The sequence below is a fragment of the Hordeum vulgare genome, chromosome 2H (genome assembly GCF_904849725.1).
Source record: "Hordeum vulgare subsp. vulgare chromosome 2H, MorexV3_pseudomolecules_assembly, whole genome shotgun sequence".
Lineage (NCBI taxonomy): Eukaryota > Viridiplantae > Streptophyta > Magnoliopsida > Poales > Poaceae > Hordeum > Hordeum vulgare.
In genome coordinates this window covers 55508112-55519737 of record NC_058519.1, presented here as the reverse complement: position 1 = coordinate 55519737, position 11626 = coordinate 55508112, and the positions used below count along the sequence as shown (strand labels likewise).

Below are 11626 nucleotides of genomic sequence, written 5' to 3'. Positions count from 1 at the left end.
GCTTTGGCCTTGGCGGAGGATCTTCTTCTACACCACTTCACCATCACTTCTTCTACACCACTTCACCATCTCATCGGACTCCAAACAAGTAGTGGACGACATTGCCAAGGAGAACCAGGGCCGCTATGGGGCAATCATCAGAGAGATCAAACATCGAGCATCTATTTTTCATTGTAGTTTTATTTTTAAAAGCCGAAGTGTTAACGACGAAGCACATGACTTAGCTAAGTATTTTCGCTCTCTGAGGCCGGGACGGCACATTTGGTTGGCAAACTCCCATGATCCGAATTGTATCCCATCTCATGTGGACTATGATCAATAAGCTTAGCTTTCCCCTATAGAAAAAAAAAACTAACCAGACACACGCTCCCTCTTCTCCCCTCCCTATTTCCTTCCTTGAAGCCTCCCGCCGCCGGTCATGGCGCCGGCGAAATCCACCCCCCACAGCCGTAGTCCGTAGAGCAGCAGCAGCAGCAGAAGCATCGGGAATCAGGAGAGCTCTCGACCCTGCCCGAACCCGAGCTCGTAAAGTGCCCTCCTCCTTTCCTTTCTCCTCAATCCCCACCTTTCCCTCTACTTTTATCCGCGTGATGAGAAGCTTGATGCTGTCATGGCGGTGATGGTGTGCAGGATTTGATTACCAGCCCGAAGATGCTAGAGGATGCCGCCGGCCATCCCCGCCTCGTCGACGTATTTGATCTGCGGACGCCGCGGGCTCTCGGTACTACTTACTGCTGCTATTGCTGTACCCACCTCCTCCTCTTTCACTCTTCCTCTGCAATCCATGCAACGATGCAATCCCAGCAACGTCATACAAACAAATCCGGTGCGGTTTTTTTTCCTTCTTTGGTGTTTTGTAGTCTGTAGCTGCGTGCAGAAAACAGAAAAAAATAAAGTTACAAGATAGAGGGGGAAAAGCAGGCAGAACCTGCGGCGTCCGAGTCTAGAACTTGGTAGTATTGAGTGAAATGAACCAAACTGACATTGCACAAGCTGATATTTGAGTGCTCCAGCAGATAACGCCGCAGTTTGTTTGTGGGAATCAAATCACAACCCATCGACGGTTCCAATCAAAATATAGATACACACATCATAAATTTTAACCAGTGGCTACATGCCTAGATCTAGATGGGTGCCCCATTTCACCATTTGTAGTTTTGTACTAGTACATTCAGGCAACATACATGCACATATTTGAGGAAAGGCTATAAAGATACATGCTGGAGGGACGGATACATCCTTCTGTCATGCCAGCGCAACAAGGGAAGGAGAATGCCATCTGAATTATGAAATAACAGTAATAATACTTAGACATGTCCGCCACTCATAAATCTTCTTAAAGTTCCACTGGCAAGAAACAGGTAAATCTTCTTAAAGTTTTTTTTCTGTGAATAAATCTTCTTAAAATTCCACTGGCAGGAAGCTTGTAAATCTTCTTAAAGTTCCACTGGCAGGAAGCTTGTAAATCTTCTTAAAGTTCCACTGGCAGGAAGCTTGTAAATCTTCTTAAAGTTCCACCTGCAAGAAACAAATCAGAAAATAACTTGAGCGCGCAAGCTGTTGACCCTAAACCATCATTCCAAACAACAAGGCGGGGAAGGATAGCGAGCAAGTCACAGATAAGTTTAAAACATAACTTTATTATGAGCATCTCGCCCCCTGTACTGAAAATCTATGCACGGACTGTAATATCTGACCATAAACAGTACTTCCTCCGTTCCTAAATATAAGTCTTTTTAGACATTCAACTATGGACTACATACGGAGCAAAATAAGTGAATTTATACTCTAAAGTATGTCTATATACATCCATATGTAGTCCGGAATCTCTAAAAATACTTATATTTAGGAATGGAGGGAGTAGTAATTATTAAAGAAGGACATGACGGCATATTAAAGCTACCTTGCATCCTCTCCGCTCCAGCTCCTTCACTGTGCTGTCATCTCTAAAAATTGGGGACTTGCTGACTAGTTTCAAATTCTTGAGGGATGGAAGATGCAACAGTCCGTTGGGTAACTTCAACATCTCCTTGCACAACCAAAGCTTCAGGTGGGAGAGCTTTGGCATTGGTCCTACCTCCATCCTCCACTCATCGACGGAGAAATTATCAAGTTTTAACTCTTGTAGACGAGGAAACCCTTGGGCGGAAAACGTCATGGTTCGGCCTTTATACCCTGATAACTCCAATACCACGAGACAGGGAAGCTTCTCCAGGATCGGCATCGGGTCTATTTCAATGACACCAGCTTCTAGATAGAGTTGCCGAAGGCTCTGCGGGAAGTGATTACTGTCTGGAAGCTTATCAAGCACACCAAAACAAGATAGATGAATATCAACCAGGTGAGGCATGTATGCAAATATATTCATTATATTTGCATGCATGGGCTTCATTACCAAGAACAAGGTTGTCAGTTGTCTCATTTTTCTCAAAAACGTCACCATGTCATGATAGCGATATTTGGTACCAACAGATGCGCAAGTCAACCATAAGGTCTGGAGCTCTTTGTGTCCCACACACCTTGGTGAAGAAAATCCACTGCTCAGGTAAACATGCCTTAGAGTGGGAATATTCCAAAGAGAGTTTGGTACTGTTGAGTCCAAGTTTGTTTTCCTCAGGTCTATAATCTGCAAGTAAAGGAGTTCTCCAATTGAAGGGAGTGTTACATTTCCACATCTTCTCAACCTAAGGCATCTTAGGTGAATGCACCCACCAATGGCTGGAGATAAATTCTCAAGGTCTGAGTTTTCAATGTGAAGAACTCTCAGGAATCTCAGCTTAGGTAGGAATATTGATGAAAGTTCAAAGCCAACCAGAGTTCGTAGATTAGGAGTTGTTGCCTGTAAAATCTGACCACTGAAGTTTTGGAATGAAGCACGATAGGATATCATGTTATCAGATGATGATGCACCATCCCAGCCTGCATTTTTTTTATAAAGTGCATCCACATGTCAGCAAGAAACACCGTACTAAGACATATATTGAAACCAAAAACAGAGCTATATGAAAAGAGAGGAGAGGAAGCCTGACATGCAGTTTTGTCGATCATATCAAGAAAGCCGTCTTCTCTTGCTTCTTCTATGCACCAGTCACGCAAGATATCATGGATCCTTATTCTTTCAATCCATCCATGTGCTCTGCTTCTATTAACAACTTGGACCAAGCTTCTTTGAGCTAACTCAGTTACATACTTACGTGCTATTTCTTCCAGTGTATGTTTTGGTGTATGTGGAATGAAGCATTCTGCTATCCATAACTCAATAAGATCCGACACAGATATTTCATAATCCTCGGGGAAAGCAGCAACATAGAGGAAACATGATTTTAAATAATGATCTGGTAGGTCATTGTAACTGCGAGCTAGTATGTCTCGCATCATCTGTCCGTCTTTGGTTGATGGCCAGCTCGAGAGTATATCGATCCATGTTTCCTTGTTCAGATTTTTTGACAGATAACCCCCAAAAACTGCAAGTGCAAGCGGTAATCCATTACATTTCCTAGCAAGCTTCTTTCCTAGTTCTTCAAACTCATCCACATCACATACAGCAGACCTGTTGTATGGTGGTAAAGCTTTGCTACTAAAAAGTTCCCAACTTTTCTCTTCGTCTAACTTCTTCAGATGATGGACATGAGTTGGCATTTGCACATGATTCGCAACATCTTGCTTTCGTGTGGTTAACAGTACTCGACTACCATTGGCTACATCTGGAAATGCTTTAACCATTTTGTTTATTTGCTCCCATGTATCTGTTTCCCAAACATCATCAAGAACTACTAAGAATCTTTTTTGCAACAGAAAATCATGTATCTCCTTTCCCACCTCACACTGACGGATATTAAAACCAACTCTGCCCCCCATTATTTGTTCCATAATACTTGTTAGTAAATCAACGGCCTTGAACTTTTGAGACACAGTCACCCAAGCAGCTGTGTCGAAATGTTCTTTTACTCTTGATGAAGTGTAGATTTTTCTAACTAGTGATGTTTTTCCCGCTCCACCCATGGCAACTATGGAGATAGCACTAAGAGTATTGTTCTCTTTGTCAACTAACTTGTCCGTTATTTCTTGGTACTCATCCTCAAAACCGACAATGGCAACATTATCCTCAAAGTTTTGATCCATGAGATCATTTACTCGTGGAAACTCATCCTCGGCACAGCACTTGCCTAGAACACCAGTATCCAAATCAATATTCAAACGGTTTGCACTGTCAAATATCTCGCTGATCTTCCTTCTTATACGTTGGATATCGACACCAACGTTATGAAGGGTAACCATGTCACTTGGCAAGCGAGCATACCTTGAAATGGCACCCAAGAATCCATTCTTCAGCCTGTTTTTCTTCCCCATGTAATCTGCAGCTTCAATGACATTCTCGGACTCATATGTCACGTCCCTGATCTGGCTGAGCCACGTAGCCACACACTCATCTCCTGATTTCCGTTTAGCATCAGCAGATCTAAGGTAGCACTTTAACCGCTTCAGTTCATCTTTCAAGAATCCTACTTCACTAGTGACACCACATAAAAATGAGGTCTCATGAACCGCAAGTTTGCTCACATTCCCGACCACGGCTTTAACAGCAGACTCAGCCATTGATTGCTCCTCCTTGTAGCTGCTCCCAACATAGTTTGTTTAAAAATAACATATATTAGAAATTTCCCTATCTGTAGTACTCCCCCTGTAATCTAACATTAGTGATCTAAAACGTCTTATATTAGTTTATAGAGTACTCCCTCTGTAAACTAATATAAGATCGTTTAGATCACTACTTGTTATCTAAAAGATCTAATATTAGTTTATGGGGGGAGTACTTTTGTAGAGCCAGTAGTTAGAATGGTTATTTGTAGAACCTGCTCTTAGTATGATGATGACTGCACTTAAGCTTCCAATTCCACCAGTGAATTAGTCATAGCAGATAGATCTGACGGTTTGAGCTTCCAATTCCATCAGTAAATCAGTCCTAGCAGATAGATCTGGCGAGAGTGGGAGCTAAAAGCGAGCTGGACACTTGTAATGAGGAGAACTGAAAAGGGGAGATACTCACCGATCGAGGGGATGCATGCCTTCTGCTTGATACTCACTGTTTTGGTACTCTGCTCCCACAAATTCTTCAAGTCCTCACCGTCAGCGTGTGACTCGTCGCCGGTCTCTCTCTCTCTCTCTCCAATTATGTAAATCGTACTAGAGAGAGCACGTTGCTGGGTGGAGAGACAAGTTTTGATTTTTAATGTCTGAGTTGATAAGTAATAGTGTTTTGATTGCAGAGCATGTCGTTATCAGGAAAGATCTGTGACTTTGGCCGTGGAGTGTGAAGGACGAACTGGTGAAGAAAGACCAGTTCTTTGCAAATATTTGTGGGCACTAAGCATCGGTCATCAATGCTTGTTGAATCTTTATGGACTTTTTGTCACCATCGCTGTCGTGATAATACATTTTTTTTAGGAACATGATAATACATTTTCCTACTAAAGTGCAGTCATATTGGTGCCAACCATGTCTATTCGTCCCTGGTGCTGCGTTGAAATGTACCGGCAATATACGAGGATCAATTATATATCTGTCTGGCTTCCTCGTTTTAGTACAACACATATTCATTTGCCTAGATCGATGTTTTGTTGGGTTATCTGAGCATACTTTATGAGAGGCTGGTAACTGTCCCGTATGTGTGGTTCTAGTCGTGATCATGAAAAGAAGCCTTTGTTCTTTAATTATGTACTGACAGTACATTCAGATGTTTCTGTTATTCTTGATTTGCAGCAGAACTCTGAATTCATATCACGTCATTCATGCTGATTTACACAAGCATACGGTCTTCATGAGAATGGTTTCGCTCTTAAAAAGATTGAAAATAAATATACTTAACTGAAGATTTTGCATCAGACTATCATTTGAAATATTGCATCAGATCAGGCTAGCTTGTCGTGTAAAATGTAGCTTGAATTGATCAGATTTAAGAAGGCATAAACACCGACAACCAATCTGGGTAATATTCTGGCTAGCAGGTGACAATTGTGGTATTTTCTGGGGAGCTCTTCAAATTTAAAATGCCATGGGTTGGCATATTTGCAACATCTTTCTTTCTTCTGGTTAACTGTACTCGTTGCTGTTTGTTGCGTGTGGAAAGGCCTTAAGGGCATCTCTAGCATACCCCTTATTATATCGTGGACCCGTATTGCCCGTTTACAGCCTGGTTTAAAAAACCGGACCGGACCGACGGTTAGACCGGAAAAAACTGGAACTGACAGCCTCATTAGATTTTTAACCTAGTAAGACCATTCTGCAATTGAACAGGAGAAAACCGGTCGAACTGTCCGGTTTTCTAAAAAAACAGTAAAAAATCGGGTCACTAAACCGTGAAAACCAGGAAAATATTTTAATAGAATTTGGAAGAAGTGAGATTCGATCGCGAGTCTTGTGAGACATACGCGAGGCCTACCCACGACCCTATAACCAACTCGGCTAGGCTACTTTTTTGTTCATTACATGAAAATAATTTTATTTAACCATTGTTTCACACTATATTAGCACATATATTACTCAACATTTATTTTTTTTTTGTTTAAAAAACCAACAATCGAACCGGTGAACCGACGGTCCGACCGATAAAAACCTGAACCGACAACGTTTCTAGTTCGATGTCCGGTTCGGTTTTTTAAACTATGGGCGCGGGTCGTAGCAGAATAGACCCCGCACCATGGAACTGTAAAACAGAATATTTTACGAGTATTCTATTTTGCGGTGCAGGGTCTGTTCGGTCGCGGCCCGTGCCAGTCCGTAAAACAAGTGGTATTTGCTGAATTTGATTTATATGTCACATATTACACAAAATTATGAATTAAACATAAGATCAAATAAATATATTTCAATTATCCAAACCATAATATTACAATACTTATTCAGATCACCGAATCAAAGTAATAATTCAATACAAAAATTGTTATGAATACAACAATGATATAAATCGCACATCAACTAAATGAAATGAATCGATCGCTACATCGAACTAGAAGAAGGCACAAAAGGACTAATCCGCGGTCACCTGGGGGCGGCGGGGACTCGACGAATCCGTGGGGGGGGGGGGGGGGGCAGAGTGAGGCGGCGGCGGTCGACCGGGTCGACGGACACCTGGAGCCGGCACGGCTCGGCAGATTTAGGGGGGGGGGGGAAGGCGGCCCGGCGCCGTGATTCCCTTGGTGGATATGGCCGAAACTGAAAGTGATGGGCGTGCAGCTGCGGTGTCGGGTGGCTGCGGGATGGGGAAGGAAACAAGCATGGGCTGAAATGTACCTCCCGCCAACCGCTTTCGCGAGATATAGGGTGTCGATGGGGTGGTGGGAAAAATTGTGTATTTGTGGGTCAGAGGAGCAAATTGATCGTGCTCCTTCAAAAAAATTAAAGGGTTGAACGCGTTTACGAAGTCCGTTCGGGTCACTTTTTTAGTGCGGAACCATAAATTGTCAGTTATTTTGTGAGTTGAGGGATATAAGGGGTCTGCTAGAGTTGCTCTAAGGGGTTTACAGTTTGCGATTTCGCTCGGATAACGGTCTAAAATAGTTGCGACAGAGCAAAAACTACATCTAAAACTGTAAATTTTGAAAATATAGTTTTGCATGAGAAATGAACAAGAACAGTAGGGAGAATTCACGAAGATCATTCATATACATATAAAGTGCAGATGATTCATACATACATACATATAGCAGGGACACAAAATGGGGCTCGTTGGACGTCTACCCTAACCATAAATTGACCAAAATGAGCTCGTCGGAGCCCTACGGGTGCGATAGTGATGCTGCCGCGGCGATCAATCCTCGTCCGAGGTGAGGTCAATGTACATCGCCTCTTGCACTTTGGTTTCGACGCGCCACTCCTCCTGCGTCGTTGCAAGTCCTTGCTTGTACAGGACGACATCGATTTCCTCCTCCCGCCGGCGGCACTGCTCCTCCTCCTCCTCCACCCGCGCATTGCGCGCGAGGATGGCGACCTCCATGGCGCCCGCCTTCGACGGGGAAGGAAATCCTCCGGCCCGACGCGACTACTACCCTACTGCTTCGGCTCCGCATTCGCCTCCGGCTCCCTCTTCACCAGGCGGAGCCGAGGGAGCTCCTCCGGCTCCCTTTTCATCAGAGTGATCAGTGGTGAACGGGAGATCGACACCCTGACTGAGTTGCCTGCGGCGGAGGAGAGCCGCGCCTGCATGTGGTCGTATTCCTCCGTCTCGCGGCGGAGGAGCAATGGCGGCCGCTCTAGGCCACGGTTGGTGTACTTCCGGGCAGCCCTCTTCCTCGCGGTGTCGGAGGAAACGCATCGAGCCCGCTCGGGGCCTGCCGACCACATCCCGCGCCACGTCTAGAGGAGAGAGGGGTAGTGAGGTTGCTGGTGACGAGAAATCGAGCGGTAGATTTGGGATTTGCAGTGACGCGCCGGTAGGGTTTCGATCTGTATCTGAGCTGCAAACCCTAAGTTATACTGCTAGGAGGGGGAGATTTGTGGGCCACTATAAAAACATTCACGGGCTGAATGAATGTACAGGCTCAGATGTGACCCAAAAAACAGGTCAAATCTGTATAATCGTCAATTTTTTTAATTTACCTCATTTTAAAGGTCTGTTAGAGATACTCTAATAGTCCTATTTATCTCGTGAGTGTGTTTCCCACGCATTACCAAGAATTCACCGAAAACACATGACAACACATACTTTTTGAAAACCTCGGCAAATCACAAGCACAATCACAGAACTAGGGTATATCGAAACAAGCAAAAACGTTGGATATTTGGTTCACGTTGTTGAGATTTAACTTCTGATGTCTAGAATCGCAAATCCACGATAGTTTCAAAGAAAATGGTATGTCACATAAAATAATTTGGGATAGAAATCGACAACTGGTTGGGTGGACCCTTCAAAAGGTACACTTCTCTTGCTAGCTAGATTTTTTTAGATGATATTTAATACTCCCTCCGTTCCAAAATAACTGTCTTGACTTTGTACTAGCTCTAATATAAAGTTGTACTAAGCTCAAGACAGTTATTTTGGGACGGAGGAAGTATTTCGAGATAGCTAGCCATTGATCGGGACACCGTACGCGGTAAGTCATCAGTCAAGTCTCATCGGTTGCAAAAAATAATCTCATTGGTTGAGAAAATATCAAATTCGAAGTCTCCACTCACATAAGGAAGCGTAGTTAGATGGGAAGTGCTATTCTGAGCTCGAGCTCATATGCTCTCGGATGAACAGTAAAATCCGAAAAAATAATTAAACATTTTAAAAAATTCTAAATTTTTCTGATGAGAAACATTGATGTTTTTCCTACATGCATGCAAAAAATCATAACGGAATCACATTCCTAGAGGTGTAGACAAAAAAAACAAAATTGATGCTCCAAAATGCTTCAAAAAACACTAATTTTGAGCATTGATTTTGTTTTTTTTTGCCCACCCCTCTACAAATGTGATTTCACCATGAAATTTTACACGCACCTAGAAAAAACATCAATGTTTCATGTCCCAAAAATTCAGATTTTTTCGACCTTTTTAACTATTTTTTTTTAATTTTACTGTTCATCCGGGAGTATACGAGCTCGAGCTCATATACTCCATGTCCTAGTTAGAGCATCTAAAATGTTGAGACACCTATTTAGACGCTTAAGGAAAGAGGGAGAGCGATTCCACAGGATGAAGCGTCGATGTAAGAGCATATCCTCTAATTTTATTTTACTTTGGGGAGAGAAGAGCATACCCTCTAACACAGTTAACAATTGTGAGAGATAACCAAAAGCCCACCTAGTCCGTTTTCCTCCAATAACACAAACTTTTAAAACTATGGAGGAATAACTAGTTAGCGAGCACTTCTTCGGAAGCCTTTCAACGATTGCTCCCGCGCGTCGTCACTTGCGTGTTTTCAACCGTTGTCACCTGTCGTGCTCTGAGTATTCCCTTTGTATTTTATTATTTATTATTTTTTCGTACGTGTTTTTTGTTTTTTATAGTGTTTTTTTCAGATTTTTTCGCACGACCGTGCCTCTTGGAAAGGGAAAAAACGCGTTTCTGATTTTTTTCGCGAGAGGCACGATTTTACTTCCGCGAAAGGCACGATTTTGCTATCGCGAGAGACACGGTCGTGTCTCTCGGAAAGGGAAAAAACACGCTGCTCTCTTTTTCCCGCGAGAGGCACGGTTTTTGCTTCCGCGAGAGGTACGGTCTTGCTATCGCGAGAGGCACGGTCGTGCCTCTCGGAAAGGGGAACAAACGCGTTTTCTGCTCTCTTTTTTTCCACGAGAGGCACGGTTTTGCTTTTACGAGAGACACGATTTTGCTATCGCGAGAGGCACGGCCGTGCCTCTCGAAAAGGGAAAAAACGCATTTTTTGCTCTCTTTTTTTTACGAGAGGCACGTTTTTGCTTTCGTAGGAGGTACGGTTTTGCTATCGTGAGAGGCACGGCCGTGCCTCTCAGAAAGGGAAAAAAACGCGTTTTCTGCTCTCTCTTTTCTCTACGAGAGACACGGTTTTGCTTCCGCGAGAGACATGGTTTTGCTATCGCAAGAGGCACGGCCGTGCCTCTCGAAAAGGAAAAAAACGTCGTTTTTTTTAAAAAAAAGTTTGTCAAAACCTATCAATATGGGATCTAGTTTTGAAGATCTCGACGCGAGAAACCCAAAGATGAAAACAGTTCAAGATTTGAACGCACGGTTTAGGAGATAAATCGTTTAAAAATTATTGATCTATGAAAAAAGAAAAAGCTCTCTGGTTGCGACAAGTGACACGCATGAAGTGCGCCACTTGTCGTAATCTAGGAAGGTGTGAGTAATCGTTGAAAGGTGTACTTAACTAAATCAAAACTATAGTCGTGTATTTTAAAATTGCATGGGCTGGTTTAAAAGTAAGATGATGCAACACCTATAGAAGGGAGCGTCTATATATATAGCTCAGAACGGTCCTATACGAACAATTTTGTTTTCTTAGGCAGCTCTCCTTACTGTTTTCCATTTCGTGTCCGGTTTCTTTTCTCCTGGTTTTTCTGGCGTTTCTTTTTCAGTTCTTTATTTTTACTTTTCTAAAAGCATTCATTGCATATTAAAAAAATCTTGTACCGGTGAAAATAATGTAAAACTTGTATATAAAAATGTTTTTAATGTATACGAAGAATGTAGATCATATGTGAAAAAAAGAAGACATGAAAATATACTTGGAAAATTTAAATTATATATTTATAAAAATTTAAACATGTATAAAATATGTTCATGATATATAAAAAATGTACAATATGTATAAAAAAGTATTCGTTAAAATGTATATTTGCAAAAATGTTAAGAATGTATTTGAAAAATGTTAGACATGTATAAAAAATATCATGATGTATACAAAAAATGTACAATATATATTTAAAAAATAGACATAAAACATATATTTAAAAAGTGATAATAATGTGTTATAAAAATATTAAACATGTACAATAAAATGGTCATTTTAAATACGAAAAATGTACATTCTGTGTGAAACAATATAGACATCAAAACATATATTTGAAAAGTTCTAAATATTTCTAAAAACATAGTGTCAGATATATATGAAAAAAAGTAGACATCAAACCATATATTTGGGAAAAATGTTAACCATCTATTTAAA

The 11626-nt window shown here is 41.9% G+C and overlaps 1 protein-coding gene and 1 long non-coding RNA gene across 8 annotated transcripts; one reads left to right on the top strand and one right to left on the bottom strand.

The window, feature by feature from the left end:
• The first annotated feature begins 319 nt into the window (after positions 1–319).
• Positions 320–5711, top strand: LOC123424900. Of its 2 annotated transcripts, none has more exons than XR_006621758.1 (3): positions 320–525; positions 631–721; positions 4954–5711. It is a non-coding gene; the product is annotated as an uncharacterized LOC123424900 (long non-coding RNA). The 2 variants fall into 2 exon arrangements; XR_006621757.1 differs by having other exon boundaries at positions 336–525; positions 5268–5711.
• Positions 980–5140, bottom strand: LOC123424898 (putative disease resistance protein At1g50180). 6 transcript variants are annotated; one of them, XM_045108590.1, is made up of 5 exons: positions 5048–5140; positions 4854–4937; positions 3030–4615; positions 1904–2919; positions 980–1518 (listed from the first exon to the last, which is right to left on the bottom strand). In XM_045108590.1, the coding sequence occupies exons 3-5, from the start codon at positions 4594–4596 to the stop codon at positions 1507–1509; spliced, it is 2595 nt and encodes an 864-aa protein (XP_044964525.1). In that variant the 5' UTR covers positions 4597–4615; positions 4854–4937; positions 5048–5140; the 3' UTR covers positions 980–1506. The 6 variants fall into 6 exon arrangements, with proteins under 6 accessions (XP_044964525.1, XP_044964523.1, XP_044964524.1 ...); XM_045108588.1 differs by having other exon boundaries at positions 4854–4976; positions 5048–5139; XM_045108589.1 differs by having other exon boundaries at positions 4854–4963; positions 5048–5139.
• Positions 5712–11626: the final 5915 nt, after the last annotated feature.